General features: G+C 36.4%; 1 protein-coding gene across 5 annotated transcripts in view; it reads left to right on the top strand.

Moving 5' to 3' along the window:
- Positions 1-26,811, top strand: part of SNX29 (sorting nexin 29) — a 140,738-nt gene that overhangs the window by 88,539 nt on the left and 25,388 nt on the right. For 3 of the 5 annotated variants that reach the window (XM_075436086.1, XM_075436089.1, XM_075436087.1), the window contains one exon: positions 18,103-18,242. In XM_075436086.1, the coding sequence (XP_075292201.1) occupies positions 18,103-18,242 (140 nt within the window). Of the gene's footprint in view, positions 1-6,305; positions 6,388-18,102; positions 18,243-21,639; positions 23,031-26,811 lie in introns of those variants that run through there. The other 2 variants (XM_075436088.1, XM_075436090.1) reach the window with 2 other exon arrangements.

Here is a 26,811-nt window from a genome sequence, read left to right on the forward strand (position 1 = left end):
GGACAGCTGTATATGTAAAATCTAATCTCTGCTCCATTCTTCTCAATAAATGCCAGCAATTAACACTGGTCAGTAATTCATAAAATATTTCTGTAAATTTTAAACAGTATCAGTCTAAATTCCTTTAATTTCCTGTGATGTTCACCAGTAGTTGTAAATTCTTTGAACCAGTTTTTTAAAGGCATTTGGGTGCTTAAATCCCATAATCTGTGTCTTTCTGTCTTAGCTCTCCCATTTTGAAATGGGAATTTCTGCACTTTCCTATCGTATGGGGTTTTTGCAACAAAGACAGTAAATATTGTAGTATGCATACAGTAAATATGTAGTGGCATGTAGTTTAATCCTTAATCACCAAAACTTTAAATTGTTCAAAAGCCTAAATACACATTGTACTATATATCACAAATCCAGTTAGGATTGAGAAGTAATCAAAGTAATTTTTCTTCACAGTCTAGGAATGAGCTGAAAAAATTATTCAACAATCACAAGTGAAATATTTGAGGTTTAAATCATGCTTATGACTAAAAATGTCTATACTAAGCCACTGAGTGCTTAAATCAGCATTCCTAATGTTAATCAAATTTGTTAGCTTTTATATGGGATTTTCTCAATTTACTTTTTTTTTGCTGTAGTATTACTGAGTTCTTGTGTCAAATATCTAAGAAGCACCAACCATGGTGATCAGTGTAGTCATCAGAAGAAAGCTGACGTAATGACTAAAATGCTCAACGATCTTCATGATGTTCTATTTGGCCTAAGACCACATTAATACATGTATCATGAAAATGCCAGAATCATTCTAATTATAGCTGTTGCAACTTTGCCTATGATAGAAAAATTGTCATTGCTAATTCATATGAAGTAATATAAAATTTCAAAAACAAGTAGAAAAAAATAATATTCATAAATTCCGTAATGACATTCAGATGTCACTGTGGATTGTGAATGTTTAAAGATAGTAACGCTGATCTGACTTGATTTCCCAAGTGTTCTGTAAAAATGAGTAGGTAAGCTTGACACGTGTGATATGAAATGAATGAGTAGTAATACACATAATTTGGAGTAAGTGGTGGTGAGATATATATATGTATATATATATGTGGAATTTATCAATAAAATCTAGGTCTGTTGGCTTGGCAGAAAGTCCAGAGTTGATGTAGTTGTTCATTGCCTGCTAGCCTAGTAAGTGAAAGTACTTACAAGAGCTTTTCTGGTCTTTTTTTCCATATGTTAGAAGATCATGCATTTTTCATTTAGTTTTTAGTGGATAGGTCTGTAATAGAAACAATGTATTTTCTTCTTTGTTACGTAACTAGTTCTTTTTTTTTGAAGTGATGGAGTATCAGCCATTTCAATAAATTATGAAAGCTTTCTTTTAAGGTTTTTTGATAGTCTTTCATCGTTAATTACTTTAAATACTAATTAAATTTCAACTTCATTTGCACAATTGATGCATACAAAATTATCAGTTGAGCAACTCATAAAAAATTTGAATTGCTTATTCTTTCAGTGCTTTTAGCTTTGGGCCAAAATTCTACCTTAATCATACATAGACCGACGATCACTTTCTGTCACATCGTATCTCAGGAAAAGTATCTTTTCTTTACACTAAGAAATGGGTGCCATCCATTGCACTCCTGGAAGACTCCTATGATGGGACATAACCCAATTGTATAACTGGAATTGATTAGTGATTATACTTCTGGCTACCTGCTTGTAAACAGCTTGCAAGTCGCAAAGTAGTGCTTTCACATCAGCTTTGCAAGAGCTTACTTCAGTTCATCACACAAGAGCTGGTTTCCACAGCACATTCTGTAGGCAAATTTTTGTCCTTGTAGTGGTGCCATTTTCTGTACCATGTCATAGTATGTATTGCACTTTGGAATATTGCGTGGGTTTGTGCAGTGTGGTGGATCATGCTTCAGGAACAGTTACTCTATAGATCCCGCAGAAGTAGTAGCCCCTTGGAACACACTGCATACACCGTGTGACTGACTGAGATGGGTTGATGGCCCTTCTTTCCATGACAGAGGAGGTTGAATTAATTGCAAGGTTTAAAAATTCAGTGTAAAATCAATAAATTCATGTGTGAATATCTGTCTTGGACTTATGTAGAACTTTCAGTTTAGGATGAGGGATTTGTGCTAGATGTTATACATGCAAGTGTTTGGTAATAAGCACTAGAAGCATGGTCAATACTACTTTTTTAACTTCAGGGGCTACCAAAGCATGTTCCTTTCTAGATATGCTGTTAGATTTCAATAGAAACTTTTTTGTCTCTGATACTAGTTATAGTGGTTTTAACACAATTGCAGCTGTCTTCACATTTCTAGATTAATCAATACAGTCTTAAATCAGTGCCTAAACAGCAGTTTCAGTAGCTGAATTCTGCTGGCTATTTAACAGCTTTGGAAAATGGTGCTGTGTGATTTTTATATCCTTCAGGTCCATACTTGAAGGATGTTATTCATTGCATGTGTTTGGTACTGCGAGGCTAATGAAGGTGATAATGCTTATTCTAAATGTTAGTGACATTGAAAGAGGGTTTTGCGGTAATTGATAGCTCCCTTGACACCAGCGCTAAATTTGGTGTTCAGGTGTATGTCTCAGGCTGAGGGAATCTCCAAGACCACAAGAGGACACCATGTTCTACAGAATGACCTGGAACCACTACTGCAGAGTACAAACTACTGCACAAAATACTAACCTCTGTTGTGCTATACAAAATGTCGGAGCTCTGAGAAAGACCTTGACTAGAAGAGAGTAATGTAGAAAAAACTATGGAGAACTATTGATTTTCATGTGTCATTTTCCCACTTACTACAATAGAAATCACGGAGGTCAAGTTCAAATGCAAAGTTGCAGTTTGACACAAGGAAAATGCAAAAAGAAAGCAGAATTTCAGCTGAATGAGTATTTTAAAAAGTGAGAAAATCAAGTATTTATTATTGCATATGTATTATCATCAAGTAGCAGTGAAATATGAAAATGTTTATTGTAAAACATTACATTAATAATCTAATATTTTTATTAATTCTAATTATTATGTTTTCAGTGTATTTTTGCCTTTCACTTTGCCTTAAGTTGGGACAAATTTATCTTAACAGTTCGTGTTCATGATCTTTCAGCAAATTATTTATGTAGGATTAGAAACTAGCTTTAATGCTTGAGAAAACATAAATCTAATATACAGAAAACCAATTAGTAGAAAATGAACAGAGAAGAGAAGAGAATACTACTTTGGCCAAGTAACCTGTTTTCAATTACAAAGAAGAGTGTGTATTTGCCTTTCAGGTTGGTAACCTTATTTTTGGTGTATGAGTTCATAGAATGATAGAATGATAGAATACGAGGTTGGAAGGGACCTCGAGGATCAGCTTAAACATTTGATTATAGTAAATTAGAATTAATGTAAAGCAATTAAAAGAATAATTTGATCTATAAATGTTGCTTTGAATCAAGTCAGAACAGATTAATTACTGAAGGATAATATAACAATAATGCGTGCAAGACTCTAGAAACTAGTCCTCATGCTGTGTATTTTCACTAATGATCTTCCAGTGCTGGTAGCAAATAGTTGTCAAAAATCTTTGTAAGTAGTCCTGCAAGACAAAGTGTTCTTCCTTCAGTTTATTGATGTTTTGTTTGAGTGAAAGCAAGAAATGTGTTTGTTATCTTTTGTTGCCTGTTTGAGAACAACGTCATATACTCATATATTTTTGTACTTTTTAAAACTGCAGGTCGCTTTATTTAAAACTTACAAATTTGAACTGGATTTTTAACAGTTGAACTGTTTGGTTTTGTTTTTTTTAAAACATACTCCCCATGTATCAGCCTGGTTTGTAGTTGCTAAGTATTTTATATATAGGTGTGTATACCAAGATTTGTAATTTCAGACTATGGTTTTCTTGCATGAAATGGATTTTTGCCCTTTAGCTGGCCTGCAGGTGCTTTGCATCTTTTGAATTCATACTTCTATTATCACAGTTTCAGTCTTTGTGACTACTGCCTTCCTGTCATTTTCCTGACGTCCAATGGACTGGTTTGGTTCCGCCAGCCAGCACGCTCTAAGTCTAGAATGTGCTGAGTTACATGAAGCTCATGAAGAGAAGCTTCATATGATCGTAATACTTCATTACGAAGGGATCCCTGTATGCTTTTGCATAGACGTATAGCGTAATCTTTTTCATTTAAGGTGAGCCCTTACATTTAGCTTCTGAACATTTGTTGGTGCTGTGTTGGTGTCTCACTTCTTGAAATATTGCTTTCAGACTAATGGTTAAGTAATAATATGTATTTACTGGACCTATTATTCTGATTTTTTTAATATTGCAGTGTCCTTAAAATATCAGTTGCTACTTCTGCACTGGGCAGATTGTAACATTTAAAGAATAGATTTTGGTAACTGAGTAAACATCTAATTAGGTATCCTCTTGCAAGGGTGTTGTCCCAATAGAGGACATATCAAAATAGAAATGGTTCTTTGCTTCCACCAAAGATGTGAATTCAGTGATTGTCTAAGTGCGCAGAAATTGAATAAGGTAGCTTTCCACTGAGTGCTGACTTGACTGCACAATAACCTTTGCTTTCCTTTAAAACATCGGATACCCCATGTGGGAAGAATGCACAGCACTCTTCTGAGATTAGGAGAGAGTGACTTTGTCAGGACTCCTCAACTGCATAGGAGGAACAATGCAGAAATCTAAACCAAGTTTTCTGTTGTTTCTAGCAACATCGTTCATCATTTTTAGACCTTGCAGCCGAAGTCTGAGAGCTGTTTCTCTAACCATAGCTTGTTTCGTCTCCAAACGTTAGTTCAGTAAAGTAAATGTGTCCTTCTCACCTAATCTAAATCGTAGATTATTTTATGTGTGTAATTATTTCAAAAGTTTGCAAGTATTATGTGTATCTTAAAATATATCTGTTTGCGTGTATATGTACACATGTGTACACATACGATAGCATCAAAGCCAGCATTTAGGATATGTATGAAATTGGCTTCCGAAATATATTTTGTAATTCTGCAAGTTCTGTTCACCAGAGAGTTTTTCTCTCTCACATTTATGTCACTGGAAATCCTGCCTTTGCACTAACAGTGCCGATGGCTTCCTTTCTTTGTGCCCCGCCCCCCCCCTCCCCCGCCCCCAGCATAGGTACTTTTCTGTCAGTGTCTGGTCTGTGTGCCTGTTCCTGACGATAGTGAAAGTTTAAGACCGTCTGCAGGATAGCTGTTTTAGGATTAAATGGTGGAGAAGGTAAAGATTTTATTGCAAATGAAAGAAACAGAATATAGCTTGTGTCTTACACTTACAATGTTTGTTGTTTTTTAGAAGTTTATCAAGTGAAGAGTTGTCTGGCGATATGTGTGTACATATATATGTGAAGTAATTTGAAGCCATTGAAGTTGGAGTCTGAATTGTACTGGTTTTGCCCTTGAGGGTTTCACATTGTGCCATTGATGTGTAAGCCCTGTTGTGTATTTCCTTGCTGTCTTTGGGCCAGCAGGACCTGTCTGCTCAGTGACAGGTACCTTTTTAAAGCTGCTTTTCAGGCCTGTCGATGGAGGGACTGAACTCCCCGTGGAAAGGGAAGTGGAGGAGCAGGAGCATGCGAGGAATAAGGGTTTCTAAGGAAGCCCCCCGGAGTCTGGCAGAAAGAGGCAAGGGAGGAGGCTGCAAGGTGTCACATCCCACGTAGGCCAAGGAAGCAGGGCTGCCCTGCGCTGTGTTTCAGAGTCCGCAGCAAGGGGTGGGTGGCCCTTGGGGACCCCCTGAGGGAGCCTGCCTGGGCTAGGGAGATGGGTCACCAGCACAGTGCATCCCCGTGCAGATTCCTCTGCTTCCTCTTTTTGACTTGCTTTCTACTGTCTCTGTGGCGTGAAGTGCTCGTGTGTCTGCAGGTGTCTGAGATACAGGTCTGGTGTTCAAGCTTTTCTTGCTAACTTTTGTGGAAGTATTTTTCTGTGGGAAAGTGGGAGGTAGCTGCTGTTGGGTTGGCCTGAGGAGGGAGATGAATGGTTTGATGAGACAGCTGTTTGGGGAAACAACCCACTTGTTTTGCTAGCATTTGTCAGAGAATGTGATGCCACATAATTTTCTTGCAAGGTTATTTACATGTTTGACAGAGCTATTTCTGCTTCCGCAAGAAAAGGCCTCTGTGTTTGCCATAAGCAGTCACATTTACAACACAGAAGGTGAGTTCAAAATTCAGTGTTTGTTGTCATGTGCTTACTACATTACACAGTTCATTACATAGTTTGTAGACATACATTAACAGAGTATGTGCTTTGCTACTGTGATCCGCAGGGAGACTGTGGGATGCTCTTGACTTGCAGCTGAGCATTCAGGGCTGACGGAAACAAGAAATGGAACTTCCTCCGTCTTTCAGGTCTGGAGAAGGGTCTGTGCTCATACTTCTTCCAACTTTGCTACTATTTGAATAAATATCCTAGACCATCACATTAATATAAACACTACCTGTAATTGTAAACTGACGTGGAAAATCATGTTCATGGTTGGGAAGGAAATAATTCGCAAGTTGCATGCGTATGTCCAATGTGCATTTTATTGCCGTGATAGTGAATGAGATTGTAATAGTTAACGTACCGACAGTGTTTGAAATATGTACTTTAAAGTAGAAAGTGTACCAATTCCTGTTTAGTACGTAGACAGTAACAGAAGAAATATGGAATGCTTGAAAGAGGATGGTTCAGAAGGAATCTAAGGGAAGGAAATAATTTCATTTTAGGCTTGGGTGTTCTAGTGTCCTGATTCAGCAAAGCCCTTCAGGACATGCTAAAATTTAAGTGTGCGTTTGACTTGCATTAAAATCAGAAGTACAGATACGTGTGCTTATGTATTTTAAGGGGTTTAGAGCTCACGGAAACTATGCTTTGTCAGATTAGTTTGCCAAAGTCATGCTGTCACAGGTTGCTGCGACTTAGAAAGTAGAGAAGAAAGCAGAACTTCTAGCTAATGCCTTTGGGGCAGTAGCTAAATAGTATTTCTTAGTACTGAGCTTTGATATCCGGTGTCTTCAAATAGAATTAGTAGAAAATTAGGACTCTGGTGTTTCAGAATTGTAATACATTTGTTAAAGAAGAAAAGCTTTGGAAATACAAATCCTTAAGTTATACATTAAAAATTGGAAGTTAACAATTGCTTTCATTAATGCTTGCTTAATTTGAATTTTGGATGATGTAATACAGATGGTTAAATTCTGTATTATTCTTAATTTTCAAAGTGACTAGATTTTAATTTTCAACCCTCCTAGTAGTCTTCACTAGTATATTGAGTTGTTTTCCTATACTATTTTGCCTTCTGGGTTTTAGGAAAAACTCTAGCTAATATAAATTTGACAGACATGCTTGTGCTGTAGTGTGGTTAGAAAGAAAAGAAAGGGATCCATTTGTATTGTGTTCAAATCAGGAAAGGAACTCAATCTTGTACCTATAGCAATATGTGTTAATTCTATAATGCTGTTTTTTATGGCATTCTAAAGCCATGCAATAATTTTTGTCTTTTAAGTTCAGCATGTTACTTCATAAGTAGAAAGTTTAATTCTCAAAGGAGTATGAGCTTTAAATAGCCATTGAGATTATAATACAGTCTGGTTTTCAAATAGGTAACTTAAGTACCATACAGATAGAAATAGAAATAATTTCACACTTGGCATAATTATGAAGATTTCTAGTCACAGCACACCTCTTTTCTGTCACGGTCACCCGCACGTTAAGGGGGACTACAGAGTATTTCAGGTTTTGAATCCAGATCCTCTGCGTTTTCTACTGGAAAAGACTGCAGTTGATGTTTTATGTATACAGCACTTAGAAAAGAGCATTCAGTTCTTCTCCATTTCCATTTTTTGTCACATGGCTATCTAAGAGAAGAGAAATAGATCAGTAGGAAGTGATTGTCTTTATAGCAAACACTTCTTCAAGTTCTGCGGTATGAAATGTCTGGGTTACCTGAAACTCAGCATGAAGGTTAAAGCTAGCACAGTGGAGAGTAGTGTATTTCATTTGTGGTGGCTTAATTTAAGAGGTAAACAGTTTGCTGACTTCTCCCTCTCTTTCAGAATGTCTCACTGAATTAGTGTGTTCGCTTGGTGCTCAAGGGTAACATTTCATGAAAATAGTGAATTAAGTCTTTTTCAAGTTATGAAAATTTGCTATTAATTGCTGTTGAAGTTTAGGAAGGAGGAACACAGAATATTTAGGGTCTACAAAACAAAATTTTGCTTGTCAAGAGGTGTTTTTATTTTTTCCTGTCTTGTAAACCTGTAGTTAAAGAAGCAATTTAGTCTAACAAATTACTGAAGACAGAGCCCATAGGAACAGTTCAGATGGTGTTGCTTTACATCATGACATGGGGGGGAGGGAAAGTCATGTAATTTACATGCTGCTTCGACAACTGCTAGATAAAAATATTGCAGTTTTATAAGAATGCATTCATTGTTTAGGTATTCTAATAACTTCCTGGCATAAAATGAAAATATAAAAATAATGTTCTAAATTTATTTCTTATTGTGGTAGTGATGCTGAATTACCAAGTTACTTGAATTAATAAATTTCCTTTCAGACAGACATTAGCAGGGACACCTGATTACAGAAATAAAACTAAAACCTCCTTTCTCTGAATCTGAAATTTTAGCCACATTTTCCTGTCTTTCTGTACCTATGAATATGCTTGATTTTGTTTTATTTTGTCCCGACATGTATTGTTTTATACATATCGGCAAATTCTAATCTTAATTGTTCTACAGCTTTTTGGGCAATTGCTAGTATTAAATGTATTCAATGTTAATTTTTCAAAAAGGGGAAAAACTTACATGTTGAATACTTCAGATCATATGAAATGCTGGAGACACTTCCTGCATGAAATACCTGGTTTTCCTCATTGTACCACGTGAAATATCTTTACATGAAGGCACTATAAATAACAAGTACTTGATACCAATATTCCTCGTTCATTCAGTTTTTATTTCAGAAAACAGAATTGTCCTATCAGACTGTATCTAAATAAAATTTCTATTAAAGGAGCATCTAGTCTTTCGAGTAGGAGTAGCGTTCAGAGACCGTCTTGTCTCGTGCTGCTGCTTAGCAGTTGGGATGGTGAACTGCTGTATTGCTGCATTTTTCTGAAGCCCCCCCCAAATCATATTTCTGCTTGCTAGAGTTAAAACATTTCAAGTAAATGTATGTGGATGCCGTTAGCCCGCAGGTGTGGACAGCAGGCAGAAGCCATCAGCCTTCTCGCGGATGTGCTCTGGGTGTCTCTGCGGTCGCTGGCTGTCAGCGGGCCGAGCGAGGCGCAGTGGTCTGAGCTGGCGCTGCCAGGAAACGGTGGCTGGGAGAGTGGGACCCGTGCTGACCTGGGGCTCCCCGAGCCAGCCGCTCCCGGCACTGAGCACCCGGCCGTGCTCTCTGGGGGACCCCTCCTCCGGCTGGAGCCACCCCATGCCTGCTGCTTGGAGGCGTCGAACAGAGAGGGAGAAACCTCGCTGAAATGTGGTAGAGAAACAGTTGTTACTGAACTTTGTGCCAAATTCTGAAAGCAATTTCTTTCACTTGCTGAGGGGGCAGAAGAGGAATTTCAGTTTGTCGTTAACGTGTTTGTGAGTTTGGGTCTTTGCTGTGGGGTGTTTTTTATTATTAATTTATTATTTTACTATTTTTAAGGGAAGGCATCACTGTAAGCATATATATACAAGCTTGTACACTGTAAGCACTGTATGTACCATGTTTCTAAAGGGTCTGGTGTTGGTTTTATGTTATTGTTTTAAATTTAGAGTCTGTCTTTATTGGTCTTCAGGGCATTTTCAAACCTGGTAAAAGAAAGAAATTAAGAAAGAAAACTGCAGTGTTCAGGGGAAGCACTGAACTGAGACACATTTTAACTAACACTGTTGATAGTTATTACTGTAATGTAGGCTGGTGAAAAAAATGGATCTTAATTTCATAAACTGTTGTCATCATTTCCAGAATCTCCTAAATAAAAATACAGGGTGGACTGGAAATACTTGGTCTGAGGAGAAAACAGAAATAGAACTTCCCTGTTTAATAACTGAGCAAAAGACAAACCCTGGAGGTCTTGCTATAGGCTGCAGATTTCTGTTGATGCTTTTAGATGCACAGTTGATTCCTGACCGGTTAACAAATTGACACATGGTTGGCATTTGTGTCTTTAAATAACAAAATACTCAAATGGCACTGGATTTTGTTAGCATAACATTGCCAATTCAGTTTGTTTTTTAATGGTGGAATTAAACGCAACACTAACAAGAGACCAGTTTTGGTTTTATTCTCAAGCTTTCTTTTTTTCTGTTGATATATTTATGAATTTTTAACACTTATTCTCCAAGAGGGTTTTGAGAATGTTTAGCCTTTTGGATGGATGCTATTGCTAGCTTGAAAATGGCAGGTGTCTTAAGAAACATACTTGGTTCCAGGATTCTGTAAGTGCCTGAGCCGATTTAGAGAGGTACAAGACACAACTTGACTGAGACTGATTACACAGGGGAAGAATTTATCAAAACGCCATTGTCTGTAGTTTTGGTAGGGCCTGGGAACTACACGCTTTTATGTACCTTTTAAGATGCTTGTGCTCTGGACTTGCTTAGAGGATGCTATGCAGCAACATCATATTCTAAGAAAGCACAGACAAAACCTTCGTATGACTATAAACCTGAGTAGCTCTAATGCTGTGATATATAAACTACCCTCTTACTAAAAATAAAAGGTAAGACTTTTTTCAGAAGTGAACATTTGAATAGAAACCATTTTTGTGAGGCATAGGTTGAGCTTGCAGCTCTTCTCGTGGCCTGAGAAGGCTGGTATGGCTGCTGAGCCACTATTTCCGTACTGAACAGGCCGGTTGTGCTGAGCAGCTCTGCGTAGCACTGCAGGAGGTGCCTCCAGTCTCAAAAAATCAGAAATGCCAATGAAAATGGTGCAATTGTCCACATAAATTTGTGCTAGACTGAGGGCGTTGACAGGACCATAGGTCACATTTAGCATGTCTGCTGCTGGATCGTTTTGCAGCAATGCCTTTTTCAAATGACTATCTAAAACCGTTACTTACTTTCTGGTATCATTGAAATGAACCTGTAGTTGGTGCTGGAAATGCATCAACTATTTCAGTAGAGAAACACAGAGTAATAATTACAACTATGTAGTAAATCTCTGTTTAAAGGCAGATTGCTTTTCAAAACTGACAGGTCCTTGATTTCTTCTTTTGTATCTCATCCTTCTGAATTCCTGTTTGTTCCACTGAACAGTAAATGTACGAAAAATCTTGCAGTGGGATGGGAAAAATGGCAATTTAATGTATTGTACACCCTTGTTTTGTTGTATAACGCTAGCCTGGTTCTGCCATATAGAAGCTGGCATTACAAGTAGGATGGAAATTTTAAGCTCTTGTAGTTTCAGTAATTTTGAGGTGATTTTTGTGTAATGTGGTAGTATTTGGTATACTTAGTATTGGAAACTGTACCTCCGTATAACTATTTTGTGATGCAGTAGTTGCTGAAGCACATACAAAGACAGGTGTATTCAAGTCAGGTTTTATTGTGACCTTCGCAAAGGTGTCCGTTAGCATGTATTAATTTTTACAGGCTATCTAACTATTTTTTAATCATGAAACAGTGAGAATGACTCAGCAATTGAATGTTTAATTAGCTCCCATTTCAGCTTCTGATTTCCAGCTTCATTGTGAGGTTAACCATTTGGTGTCTTGTAAATAGACAAAGCCTGATATGATAATTTTGCTGAGACTGGTTGACCAAGATGGTGAAAAATACTAGGCTACACTACAATAACCTGAGTTGGTTTCTGCATTCACAGCTTCTATCTTTGAATAGCGCTCTTGTCAGCTTTATTTAGGATGGGATGCATTGTGTGGTATCACAGAGGCTGATACAGCTCTTACTGAAGTCCCAAAGGCATATTTCCTTCTGTTTTAATTGAGTTAGATTGAGCCCTGAGGTGTTTTGTTGTGGTTTTTTTTTTGTGTGTGTGTTGTTTTTTTTCTCCTCCCAGCGCTAACAATAGGAGGTTAGTTAAATGATAAATAACAGTTGGGACATCAAAAGCAGTGCATTTGATGCTGATTGCACCAGCCCCAAATGCAGAATATAAAAGCGTTTTATCTGTTCCCAAATCATGGCAAGTAACCATGGCAATCACACAGTTTCCAACAGCTCGTGGAAAATATTTGAAACATCTTAAGTGAGCTGTCCCATTAATAATGAAGAATATCAGCATTTTGCCATCTGTTACGTACTAACAGTGTATATGAAAGACCAACAGTTGTATGAAACAATTCAAATGGCAAGTTGGAATGAACTTGGCTTGCAAAGAAAAACTGCAAATCAGTGTAACATAAAATATGGTACGTCAGACTCTGGTTTTTAGTTCTATAGTTTAACATAATCTTCTAATGTCTGTTGAGAGTCTGTAAGATTTCCATTATGTATTCTCATTTTTAGAGAATTTAATTTGATATTAGCATTTTGCTGTGGGCAGAAACTTGGCAAATTCTCAGTCAAAAAGAATTTCATAAAATATTTTGGTAGACATTAATTTCAGATTAATAATATTTTCCCAGATTTGTTCTGATGCTTCTGCAATCTGAAGCAGTTTTGCTTGTTAAGTGAAATTTTGCGGATTCTTAATTAAAAGTGTATGCTCTTGAACTGTGGGCTAGGAAATAACTTTTACAGTAGTTTGTGCAGAAACAGTAGTAGCTTCATTTCTCAGAAAATATGCCTACAGATCGAAGGTGAATGCCGGTATGTTAAGTCTCAACTAAAGATTTATGTAGAATGTAAGTTTGCTCTGCATAAATTGGTGGTAAATGTGGTCAGGATGCCCTACAGATGTATATCAGAATCTGTCCGTATTTTTTATGTAACTGAGACCCTTTCTTTGCACAGGGAAGGAGAGATTCTTAATTAGGAAGGGCAGCAGGTTGTGGTTGTAGGCCATGTATCACTGCCCATATTAGTTCCTTTTCTATGCACAGAATGCTTTCATGGATTGTGCATCAGGTGGTGCTGAATATGGGAGGCTTTCTCTTTGGTCAGATTGGAGCTGCTTTTCAAGAAGAGTCAGGTAATTCCAGCATCACCGCAAAGAGCGGTAGTAGCTGTCAGTAAATAATCCCTCACACTGAGGAGATATGGCTCCAGAGAGTTTGTATTTTGAACTGAAAAGAGGTCTCAGATCTGGAAAGCAGAGCTCCTGCCTTCTTTGAGTAAATACTCTTTTTCTTCCTGTAGTGCCACGGGATCATGGATTAGGCTTATCATGCATAGGGCAGGAGATGTTTCACTAGTAATAGTTACGAGTTAAATTTCTTCAAGTTTGGTGGGATCATTCAGTGTACTGCTGAACCCAGCTGGAAGAACTGAAAGGGCCAGTTAGCCTTGCCTTTTGGTTTTAAAGTTAGTATGATTGTAGCCAGTTGTTGAAATACCTTCATGGAAAGAATTGTAAAAACAACATCTAGGCTTGACTTGGGAAAATGCTTATAAACACGTGCTCCCGAATGGGTTGTGGAAGGATCTGGTATGTCCTACATAAAAATGGAGAAAAACTTAATATAGAACAGTCTTTTTTTCTGTAATAATTTCAAATTATATATAATTTGTGTCCCATAAACAGTTACAGCTCTTGAAAGTATAGGAACCAAATACGTATAATGTTGGTTTGAGTGACATTTTTGGTATGTGCTTCTGAAAAAAAAAAATCAGTGCCACAATTATTAAAAATTAATTTTTATAGCCAGATTACTGTTTTTCCTCCAGAGCTCCTGCTAGTGCTGTATTTAAAAAAAAAAAGCAACATACATAATAAAGGCAGGTAAAATTCATACAGCATTCCTGCAATTAAAAAGAGACATTTATGAGGCGAGGAAAAGATCTTCACTGTGATTCGGATCCCAACTGGTCAAATGGCTGGCTTGATGATTCAAGACACAAGTTCTTTCTTCTTGTTAGAGACAAGACCTACTCTTTATTCATCTTACACGTTCCATTTCTTGTAGACATTTTTCTGACCTGAATTTCAGAAGATACCTTTGATCTTTGTAATAGTACCCATCCATATTTTTGAGAGCAGGTCTGCTTTTTCAACCATTTTAGCAGGATCTCTTGCCAGCGAGATCTTCAGAGTGTGCTTTTATTTAGTACTCGTACTTTATCTTCCTATACATGCATTTATTTTCTAAAAATGAAACTATATAATCTAACCTTCAATACTATGAAAATGTAAGGTTTTTTTCAAACATATACGTAGTTGTAATTTTAACAAAATTACTCTGTCCCCAAACTACATTGATATCAAGCACACATCAGTCTGTGTGTTGAATCTTGGGGGAAGATCTTTGCTGTTTCCTGCCTGAATAGATATGCAACTGTAGATTTGTATTGACAGATACAATCACCAAAGATACGTGCTAAAACTATGGGGTTTTTTCACTGATACAAATCCAAATAAAAAGATTTCCCTTTACTTTTGGCTTGTAAATAAAAATATCATTTAGGAGTTGGCATGTGAAATGCTTACTAGATTTCAGTTGTAGATAATTGGGTCCAATTAAAAGATGGTAACAGTTACCTTTTTAGAATTTGAGACTGGAAAAATTGTCCAGGCTTTGAACCAATTATGTTTTTCTATTACCAATTATTCTAGTTACTATTTTGTGACAAAACCTCTTTATTACTGCAACAACTTGGCAGTAACAACTGTGTGGTAAAACAATTCCTCTGAGTAGCCGCCCTGCTGTTGCAAAATGCATGTTTAATGATAAAGCATAGACCTACAGCTGAATCGTCTTGACCTCGGTTTACATTACTTCTGCTAAGGACAGTGGGCCTTAGTGCATGGTACAGAATTTCGTGGTAGATCGCTCAGTGTTTGTTTCAGAGAACAAATTTATATCAGGCTAAAAGAACATTTTTAACTGTTTTCAGGCTCAGTTTAATTTCTGAGATTTTCTGTATTTCACTTGAATAAATGGCAGAAAAATAGCTATATTACAAGCACTAATTTGATCAGCTGTAAATAGCAAAAATGCATTCCCCAAGCATGTTCTGGCAGTCTTAATTAGAAAACTCCTTTGTGCTGTTGTTATCTGTAGTTAGTGAGATTCTTTGCAACAACAGAAGGATGGAAAGTATCTGCATTCAGCATTTTGCTCCTGTGTTTATGACAGTGTGGTCCTGCCTGTGAAAGATGATGTATTTATTTAAATACCTGTGCAGTACAGAAGTCATAATAAAAGAATGCAGCTTCTACTTAAGAGCAAATTTTAACATAATTGAAATTATTTGACTGCAAATACTGTTGCTGATGATTTATGACCAAGAAGACTTATGAACTGAAAAAGTGCTAGTGAATGCGGTACTTTAAAAACGGAGATTTTCTTGGGGGCTTGGAAACGCAGTAGGCAGGAAGGGTGAAAGGAGAATGAAGGCAGCGTAGGGGGGTGAGGCCAGCTCTCTGGGGCGGCCCCAGGCTGCGGCTGTGTCTGCAGGACTGGGAGCAGGCTTGTGGAATCAGGCAGTGCTGCTCCTTCCTCCGTTACACGCGGTCGGGTGAGACTGGGGAGGAGGATTACTCCACGGCTGATGTGGTCTCATGTGCCAGACATCGTTGTGACTCCTTCAGTGGAAGCTTTCACAACCAAAGCTGTTCCACAAACAACAACTTCTTCTCCGAGATCTCCTGTGTGCCACGCTTGCTTGTCTTCTGCCTCACACCACTGGTGGTAGCACATCCGTGTCCTTACCAGTGTGATGATGGGATACTTTAAATCCTCTGGGTGGAAAGATGGGAAGACAAGGCTGTTCCTTCAGCTAGTCAAAGAATCCAGTAGAAACAAAAATCTCAGTGAAAAGAGGAAAAATAATAAAATCTATGTTAGTCAAGAAGTTGATTGGTATTGCACTACACTTGTATTTATTGTTATCATTCCATTTTATTCTAATGTTATGTGTCACCACGTATTAAAGTTTTTGCTTTAACGTTTCCCAGCAGCTTGTATAGACTTCTGTTCCACACATTTGTCCATACTTCGTCAGTGCAGCGGGGCACGGAGCAAGCTGTTGCTCTGTTCCGTTTGAGTAGTAACTGCACTCAGTTGTGGAGCACTGGGTGAGTGACTCTGGAGAGTGGATTGCATGAAGGGTCAACGATGCAGCTTTGGTTTTTGGATAAAGTATCAGCTTCCAAGAGTTTTCAGACTTCGTCTCTTCATTTATCAGTAGATCAGTTAACATTAGAATCACTTGCTACGCAGTTTGCGTGTGTACCATGTATGTTGCTGAAAAACAATGTGACTGATAAAAAAAGAAATAGCAAACCATATAATACATAGTTTTCTTATTTTCACACTGATCTTGATTATTTACATGCATTAAAATAAAACTGGAATGTGAAACAGGGACATCTGTGTAAGTTCATATCTAGAAAACAAAACAAAAAGTCTGTATTTGGAATTGTGTGAACTTTAATTAAACAACACAAGCACTGCCTAACTTTTTGAGGCCTGTAAGTATGAATGCCTTCAGCAGTTATAAATGTTACAGCAATTACAGTTACATGTTATTAAGTAATCACATGCAAAGAAAAGATTTCCTTAAATTACAAAAAATGAGGCTATTTTTAGTGTACAGGATTAGTTGCCAGTGTTTGCAAATGCACCTTACTTAACACTAGTTGATTTTTTTTTTTTTTTTAATTTTGCGAATCACTACTTTGAGAAATGTCATTCAGAATCTTTCCTCATTTTCTTACTTCTACTGAAAACATTGCTGTTCCTGGTAACTTCTCCTTATGAGAGTTAAGAACAGAACACAACGCCAGTAGAGATTCTAGGAACTCCACAGCAGTTCTCCTGAGTTCGAAGGAGCAGCCCTGCTTTGGTGATGAGTTAGTCTGTTTTACCTAAGGAAGGAATAATCCTCAGATTTGCATCCCATGCATGGCAGCATGGCTTGAACCTTTCTCATACAAGGAATTTATTCAGTGTTGTCAAATGTGTTTATGGTGTTTTGTTGGTAGGTTGTAATTTTTTTTGCAAGAAACAAGAATTTGTTTCAATGGCTTTTCTTACACAGATAAACAGTACAGGTTGGATAGACACCTCTTGCAGATAATAGTCTTCCTTTGAGAGCTGCAGTTGTCTAAGAATGGTTTTGGCTTCCTGCCTAAAGAACATACTCTGACCTTTAAACCAGGTGATCAGAATGCTTGCATTTCTGAGATAGTGCGTAATGGCTGTAGCACAAACCAGCCAGCGCCTGGTTTCATCGTAAACCTATTACAGTCTTACGTTAGTGTGAAGTGTGTAGATGTTATATTATAGTTCACTGTCATTGCGATCCTCGCAAGAAGAGGTGTAAGCTGGATGTAAGTTACAGGATGCACGGCGTTCTGCTGGTTGTTAGACTTACATAGTATAAAATCCTGACATCTAAAATGCTATAGAAACTCCAGTACAACATTTTTATGAGAGTTATGATATAATCTTTAAAAAAGCAATTCACTGTATGAAAACTCCATCACAAAATGATAGTTTATTAACATGATAGTAAAAAACTGGAGAAGTATTAATCCATTCTGGAGTCTGTGTACCCAACATCTGGAAAGTTGGAATTGTGAAGAAATTGTGGGAGTAAGTCAGCATTTCCTCCTGTGAAGACTGGTAATTCTGGATCTCGGAAAGAATCACATAAATTGTTAAGGCACTGCCTCTGTGCTGCTGTTACGCACTCCCTGCTAAGACGGTAGTATTTTATGGAGATTGGCTGTTAGGAGGAGAGTTCTGGTCCATAGAAGAGACATTCTGCCAAGGAGAGAACTCAGCATCCTGTCAGTGGGTGTTTTTGTGCCACAGGTTTTTATTAGGTTGCATGATTTTCCTTTATCTCCAAGAAGGAGAGTCGTGGGTCTTTTACATATTGCTAACATATTTCTATAGGCGTAATAAACACAGATCATCAAAAGATCAAATTTTACGCATATTAGGACTATTTAGTTACATTGTGGAATTGAAAAACATTCTTCGCACCATGTACGTTTTTTCCTTTCTATTTCAGGATGCGAAGTTTGTAGAAGAGCGACGCAAGCAGCTACAAAATTACCTAAGGAATGTAATGAACAAAATTATTCAAACTGTGCCAGAATTCACAGCCAATCCCAAAAAAGAGACTCTTATTCAGCTGATGCCCTTTTTTGTGTAAGTATCTGTCAAGTAGTCAAGAAAATATTAAGCTTTTGTCATCACAATTTAATTTAAAATATAATGCCATCATCTCCAAAACCTTTAAAACAAATTTTTTTTAAATAGAAGGCTCCCGTTCAAACTATAAGTGCTTTTTTTATATTTAAAGGAATGTATGACATATGTAATAATTTTTATTTATTTCAATGGTGATTTTGAACAAAAATCACTGTGTAAAGCTTTCAAAAATATCTAAATGACCTTAAAATCTGCATTCATTCATATTCTTCAAATATTACCTGGTTATGAGTTCTTTTATTTCGCCTTTTCCAGTTTCGTTTTGCTTTTGTTTGTGTGGTGTTTGTATTTTGGTTTTAAAATTTATGGAATGCGGGTGGAGCACTATTAGCGTACTTACTACCCAAATTAAAAAGTCAAGCTGTTGAAATCTTTCTAGCTGAATTTTTCAGTCTACTGGTGCATGTTCTGATTTAATTAATGTTAACATTGAATATGTCCAGAAATAGTTTGACGCATTCATCTGTTAAGAATCTCGAAACAAACCCTTTGATATACAGTTGCACAATGGATATGATCTCTTAAAATCTTTCCATTTTACTGTTAACGTTATTCTTTAGAGTACTTGTAAATGATATTTAGGACTAGTTAAGAAATAATATTAATGAAAATTTTTTTTTGAAAGTTGTGTTAACTTAGTTCTTTCACTAATAATTTTTCAGTACAATGATTTTCCAGTACTGCGCCTGTACAAATGATGTATAGATTGAACACACATTCGTAGTAAGCCATCATATTAAATTTGCTGTCCACAAGCCTCTGCACAGGGTTTGTGCATTGATGCCTGTGAATCCATGGATGGATCAATTTGCAGAATCAAGGCCAATTTAAAATTAGTATCTTTCAGCAGAAGTGTACATTCTTAGCTGTACCATTTGCATGGTCTTGTGCAGAGTTTCAGATTTTCAAGTTGAAATTTTATTTCAAGAAAGCTATATTTATTAGAAAATGGGATAGATAAATGGAAGAATGCCAAGATGTATTTTGTGGCATTCGTGTTCTTTTAATTTTTTTCTTGGATTTGAAAAAGCAAAAATCAATTTGATGAGACATCTTGATGACGATGTTATAAATGGCAAAATGATGTTTGTAGGGACAAACATCTCAGGAGACTTAACTTTTGCCCCTAAGAACCTATCTGTAGAATTTGATGAAGGGCTGTAAAGACTGAAATGCTTTCAAGTACCTCCAGTTGAGGGGCCCATATGTGGCTTTTTGTTAAGTCATTTTTAAGAAGTTGTCCTTCATATTGTACTTCATTTTGTTGTTTTAAAGAGTGGGGCAAATACAAAATACATTTGCAATTGAATTTTCAACTCAAATAATTTTTGCTCTTCCCCTCCAATTACATTTTATTTCAAGATGGTTAAGTATAGCCGTGTGAAGTAGTGAACTGATAATTTCTTGTCAACTTCATTTCATAACTTGCTGCTTTAAATGTAGAGCAGGAAAATAAATTCCAAACAGTGTGCTATTTAGGGTCCCATCTTTTCATTGGCTTGTTATAATTGATTATCCTGAGTTCCACACAGACCAGTGGTAATGCAGAATAACATCTGCAGGTTGAGGCTGGCTCGTTTTCCCTCCTCAACTAGTTTGCTTATGAAAGACGTTCAGTTTCGAGCTTTGTGGGGTGTAAGATATTTTAGTAAGTGATGATGATGGTTTCAGTTCTACACTGAGCTGATGTGGTAGTGGTGATTCCCTCAACAGTGCAAGCGGTCGTAAAGATAGCAACACAACTAATACTAAAATCTGACAAAAGTGGACAGTGGTTTCAACCAGAAGCTATTAGATTAGGAAATACTGTGGATATTCTAGTTAGAAATACCAGTTTGAAGCTTTGGCCTTAATTGATGGAAAACATATTCATAGTAGCAGTTCATTACTTGAATTGCGATGCATTATTTACATGCTTTAGCCAAAATTGTTTTGTTTGGATATTTTTTGTTTAATTCCACTTATTGGAATCTCCCATGTTTTTAAAAAATCTGTCATTATAACTGTGAGATAATACAGTACTGATGTAAAAGCAATGATACTACTTTTCAGGTGTTTTTTTGGTCTTAATACAGTGTTGTTACAGAAATATTTTATTACAGTATCTTTTTATTCTACGTTGAGAAGTGACATTTCAAGAATAGTCTGTTTATAATCTCTTAGCCACTTATGTTAAAAACAGGAAGGGAAAACAAATTCCCTCTTATTTCTCAGCCCTAAACAATCTTACCTCTGTTGTAAGTGTGTAAATAGAATTTAGATCTCATGTTTTTGTTTACTAAAAAAAGTGCCACGTATAAGGACCTGCAGCGGAAAAGATTTTAAAATCACAACCCGACGTAATGTGTTATACCAATGATGCACAAGTCAGAATAAACACCGTTACCCTATTCTGATATAAAAAAAAACCAAACCCAAAACAAACAAAAAAACCCTGAACCCTATTTCTTTAATAAATGTAATGAGCTGCATGAGACAGATACCATTAATTTCACAGAAAGAGCAAAGTTTTATTGAAAAGGCAGCTTATTTAGGTAACCTGTTTTCTCAACATGGGCACAATACAGTATGTGAAACATTGTGGTACAAAATAAAGCAAATATCTTTAAGGAAAGAAATTTATTCAAGGAGATTTGCTCAAGGAAATTTCTCAGCACCATTTGAATTCAAGAATTCAAGAATTTGTAAACACCAATATGATGCACTGCACTGATGCTAACCCTTTTTTGGGTATAGCTATATGATAGGTTGCAAAAAGACTATGTTTGTTTTTAGAAGGTGTTTTTTGCTTGGGAGTTGCTTTATTCTCAACACATTGAGTGAAGCAATGGACTATAGTGGATTCAAGAATATTCTTTGATATCTGGACATGATGGCAAAAAAGGTTCTGTTCACATCTGTATCTGTGAATTATTTCCTTGGAGCTTTTTCTCAAATAATAGATGCATCAGCATTCTCTCTTAGCTGGAGTAGATAGTTCTTCATGGGAATAGTAGTGGGATTCTGGAAAAGCTTAGCTGTTGAGTAAAATAACTATGTACTCATCTACAGCAGACAAAGTGGGTTTTTAATGCACTTTTGTACTGAGATATGAGACTCTGCAGCTAGAGCAGCAGCATTAAATTAATATAAAGATCTTTTCAGACAATGATAGAAGGAGCACGTTTTAGAAAGTGCCATCATTGCTAGGCTATAATTTGAATGCTCAGTGTCCTTCATTTTCTAAGAGTCATGACCTGGCACTGTGAGTGAGTAAGAAAAAGCATCTAAAAGAAAATGCATTTCAGTTCCACTTCTTATTGCCAACTTCTCCAGTATTGTCCTTCCCTAACAGGTTTTGAGCTCTGTCAGCGGGAGGCCTTGAACATGCTGGACTCTGTGAAGTGTTGTAACCTTTGTACTGTGCCTGCAATTCTTCTGTTCTGTTAGGTTTAATAATATTTTGGTTTAGTGGTATTTTTAATATAAAATAGTTCTGATATATTTAATTTGTGCTTTATAGCACAAATGTTTGTATAGCTGATGATTATATCTTTATTAATGAAAGAGTTGGCCATTACAAAACATTGAGATATTTGTCATAGGACTGTGCTATAAAGAGCAGTGATACCTCAGTCTAGGAAAAAAAAATTACAGTCTTAATATGCATAAAAATTCTCTAGGGCATTAGATCTGCCTATTAGGAAGCAATGAAATATAAAACAGTCAACTGGTCTTAAAGAGTTTCTTCTCACTGCAAAATATTTAATATGACCACACTTCAGTGTGAAAATGAAAAATCTCATAAAGGTTATGTCTAATTAGGCATCCTATAGATAGAAATTACAGGGTCAGTTTTAATTAATCACTTTTGAGATCTGATTTAGGTCTTAGAATATGATTATGGTGAACAGAAAATAAGATTAATGTCTCTAAGACTGAATTCACTGATTATTAAATGCCGGAAGGAACATTGCCTAAAATTTTTGTGCCTTTGGGGATTTCTTCCTGCCAAATGCAGTGATTTCGTACCATCGGGCACAGATCTGATGAGGCAAAACATTTTAATTGATCTGTATGAAATAGCTTTCTACTACTAGAAAGAAAGAAGTTAATTTTATTTTGAAACTCAGATACAGTTAACAGTTTGCAGTAAAATAATGTGAATCAGTTTGCTAGCGTTTCTCTTCATTATTGTATCAAATGCTAGTGGTTGATCACGGAAATGTAATTTGCTTTGATTCCTTATGCTGTGAACTGTCATTAATGTATTCTTTCTGTTGTCAATCTCTATCATTTGTAATCTCGGTTTGTATATTTTTCAATTTCAATGCTGCATTAGCTCAGTCACAGGTTTGGTCAAATAGTTTCCTTTATAGTCCACTTTCATGTCTTAATGTAAAAATGAGATTCTGGCTCTGGTAATTTGTTGGTTTACATGCTGAATGACAAATTCTTTGTAATAATAAAATTGACATCACAAGTTAAATTTTCCAGTCCATGCAGAGCAAAACCTAAATCAAGAATTGGCACTGCTGAATTAGATTGCTACATCTGCTAGCTGGTGAAGGCCTGTCTGTTAATACTTACTTAAATTCACATTTATTTGCACTCGTGATTGGTACATTACAGATAAATAAACCTCCTTACAACAAGTATACTTGTGTTTTAATTGCATTTTCACCAATATATCTGAAAAATATCACAAACTCTTTGTAAATACATATATAAGAACAGGAGGAATCTTGGGCAACAAGCATCACAATTCTTTGGACCATATAATTGAGTCTTTCAGCATAAATCATCATAATAAGTTATACGATTTCAAGTATGTAAAAAGCTATAAAGCTGTTAAAAGTTGTGAAAAGAAACTCTAAAATGTTGTGATGTTCCATGTTTCTGGCTCTGTGTTTTCTGTATCAAATGTCTTCATTTTTTAGAAGGTAAAGATTTTTCTTCCCATCATCGTCATAATGGGGATAAACTGAAATACAAGAAAAGTAAGAAAAAACTTTTTTTACTGTAAGGGTGATGGAACACTCTAGCAGGTTACCCAGAGACTGTTGACACTCCATCCTTGGAGACAGTAAAGACTTGACGGGACAGAGTCCTGGGCAGCCTTGTGCAGGGGGATTGGCTAGGTGATCTCCAGAGGCGCCTTCCAGCCTCAAAGAGTCTATAAATCTGTGACTGCCCAACATCTCAACCTGCAGTTTTAACTTGCGTTGTGTTCCACATAAACCCTGCACAAAGAAGTGTTAGCTAAATATACAGCTGGCCAAAGAGATGTTGTATGTGAACAAAAAAAGCCTGAGCAGTGTGAAACTACTAAAACACGTACTCCACTTTGTAGCTATGCAATGCTATTCAAATAAGTATACTGCCACTGCATTGACTCTCTTCCTTTCGTAATGCAAATGTTTGGATTGAAATATATGCAAGAATGGTATAAACAGCATTTTGCGAATATTTTCACAGATTACTTTGCTGAGTATTTTTTATCTCGTTTTCTAGGCCACAGCTACACGTTGCAACAGTTTCTAGATACCTATTAATTATACGTTCTGCTGAGGTGCAGAGCTGGACCTTTGTTCTCTTGTGGTAGCTGATCAAACATGCTTTAAAGGAGGCAGAGAATCTGCTCAGTAAATCATCGGAAAAGAGGCTAGAGCAGGTTCTGAGAAACTGTTGTGTGAGCCATGTGTTCGAACACCATAGGAGTCGTCAGCTCTCCGTGATGATTAGAGGATTGTAATGTTCGAAAAATAGGTTGTCTTGATTTCTCTGGATGACATCACTGGCAACATATTTGATAGCGAAAGTTGTGTTCTTAGGTGTTTTGCATCAGTTGTCTTTGAGTCACCAAGTTATACTGTAGTAAAAATTCACTATTTGTACCTCTCTTTCTCATCATGTGAATGCTTCCTCCCTCCTGAAAGGTAAAGTTATGAGAAGCATGGTAGGGAGATACAGGTACCAACTGACAGGCAAATTTCAGTACCAACCACTCAGGAAAAGAAATGTTGCCCTGGAAATATTCCTCTAAGATTTATTTAGCACTGAACAGTATGTAAGGCCAAGTGTCTGCTTTCGGTCTTGCAGACCACAAAGTTAAAATAATTTGGAAGAACAGATGTTTGTTCTTAGTGGGTTGAAGAATTTTGGTTTGGATTTTGGGTTTTTTATTATCATCTCTATTTCAGTGGCAATTGTCAGTGTGTCATTGAGAAAATTTAAATGTGTATATTAAAGGTGTGAGAGGTGAAAAGAACGTTAACTTCTATGCAATACCATTGCTAGTATTAAAATGTTGCTTTTGAGGATAAATGAAATAAGTCTTTTAAGAAAATTACTCTGAGGTTCCTATGAATGTTGTATCTCTGAGTTCATTTTAAAGAAATTGAAAACTGACCCTTTCAAAATTACTTTCAAAATATTTTAGAGGGATAGAAACATTTGCTCAGACTTAAAGTTAACTAGGAAGTAGTCTGTCAGTTTTATTTCATTCAACAGCTTCACCTCTCAACAAGAGATAGTTTACTATACAGCAGATATGGGCACTGTTTTAGTGTAAAGAATGAACTAAAACCTCTTCATGGAAACATTTGTGGAATATTATTTTAAATAAGGTGTTTGAATACATAGACATTAATATATTTATGTGTAAAGGCAGATAAGAAGAACTTTTTAGAACAGTGCTTTTACTGTGTTCTTGGCCAGTGACAGCATTGAGATGACCTTTTCATTAACTAATAAAAATTTTAAAGTAATTTTAGGTTTATGAATTTGTCCGTTTGCAGGACTTTAAATCTCAGTCTGAAATAAGGTGAAAAATGATTTTGTAATCTCTGCTTATGTTATGTTCTAATGTTCTCTGCTTCATTTTATGATTTATAAGAAATCAGTTTTATAGCTACAGAGAAGTTTCTAAAATATTCTAATGATTTCCTCCCTTTAGGATTTGCTTAGCTGGACTGATAGTACTGTATTTATAGCAGCAGTATAGCTCTTATTTAAACTAGTCTTTCTGGGTGAAAAGCTACAAAAGACGATTCTATGAAAAAGCAGAGTAATTCCAAAGCATGTTCCTAGCATGTAAGCAAAATAGCAGAAATGATAGATAATACAGAATTTATGTATTGAATGAATGGGAATCACTCCTCTTCTTTGCATTCGGTACTACCTATATTTAATGCAAATAAGTAAAAGTTTCCACACATGTATACATCTATATCAACCCAGAAGTGACTGTTCCTGTTTTATAATTTTATTCTGCAGAAAAAGTTAGCTCAAAATATTTTCAGGTATTGATCCGACTATTTATAAGTGAGTGCTGAATACTCATTGAGACGATTGCTTTGACATCCATGTAGATAGGGTATGGTTGTACATTTAGTCAGTTAGGCACTGCATCAGTGACGTGTGTCATACTGAATTTTTGTTTTGCACATTCTGTAACACGTTGGGTCTGCAGTTGCAGCCCGGAAGTTCTTGGGGCAGTTGGAAATGAGACAGCAAAATTGTCCCAGCCGTTCAATTTTCAGTGTATGTGGTGACAGTATTCTGCTGTCAGTGCATTATCAGATAGACAATAAGAATGAAAGCAAACAAACAATATCGATGTGAAGTAAGGGAGTTTTAAATGCAATTTTGAATAGGTTCATTTCTAAAAAAATAGGTTGATGTTGGCATGACACTTCTTAAAGCTATTAGTGTGCATATCCGTGCCCTCTAATAGAATAAATGACAGTATTCAGCTAATGTCCTAAAGTATTGTTGCGAGCGGCCAGATTTTTACCTGATTTCATCCTTTGAAGTGGTAATTTGTGTTATCAGTTTGGCACTGGATGACTTCAGTATCTGTTTAACAGATCTCAGTTGTGTTCTGTAACAGTAAGCAAGCACTCTGATAAAAGAGGAATATAATTTACATGAACAAACTGGGAATAGCATTTGCTTAAATATGTGACTTTTAATTAGTAAAGCACCTCCTAATGGCTGAAACATGCTAATGAAACTAATTTATCGCTATGTTAATTGATTGATCCACTTATAAAACTGTGTAGAGACATTACACAGTATTTATCTTGCAATAGAACTGTGTTGCCAAGCACTGATGATTGTTGAAGTAAAAATATCTTAGATATCTAAAATTTGATTAGCATGTTCAGAGAACACAGGAAGTTCCATTACAAAAATGTGCTGTTCTTCTGTGGAATGTTGGCTGGTGATAGTATTAAAATATTTGAATTCAAGTGGGTTGTTCTTAACAAACATAGTTGTCTCACTGTTATTCTTGGTTTCTGCATTCCTCGCTTGGTAACTGACAGTTTTGTCTTTAGGCTCTCATAACCTATGAAGGCTTGACATCAAACTTAAAAAGCATCATGCCTGTTGTGGTCTAACTGAAATGTGAAGAAGTAGGGAAAAATTGTTTGGTCAAAGTAGATGAGAATTCATGCTTTCAGCTCTTTTCCTTCTGCAAGAAATGTATTACGATGTTACATTGTCTTTCATTTTGTGTTTT

Source organism: Opisthocomus hoazin, chromosome 15 (genome assembly GCF_030867145.1).
Source record: "Opisthocomus hoazin isolate bOpiHoa1 chromosome 15, bOpiHoa1.hap1, whole genome shotgun sequence".
In the NCBI taxonomy this organism is placed as follows: domain Eukaryota; kingdom Metazoa; phylum Chordata; class Aves; order Opisthocomiformes; family Opisthocomidae; genus Opisthocomus; species Opisthocomus hoazin.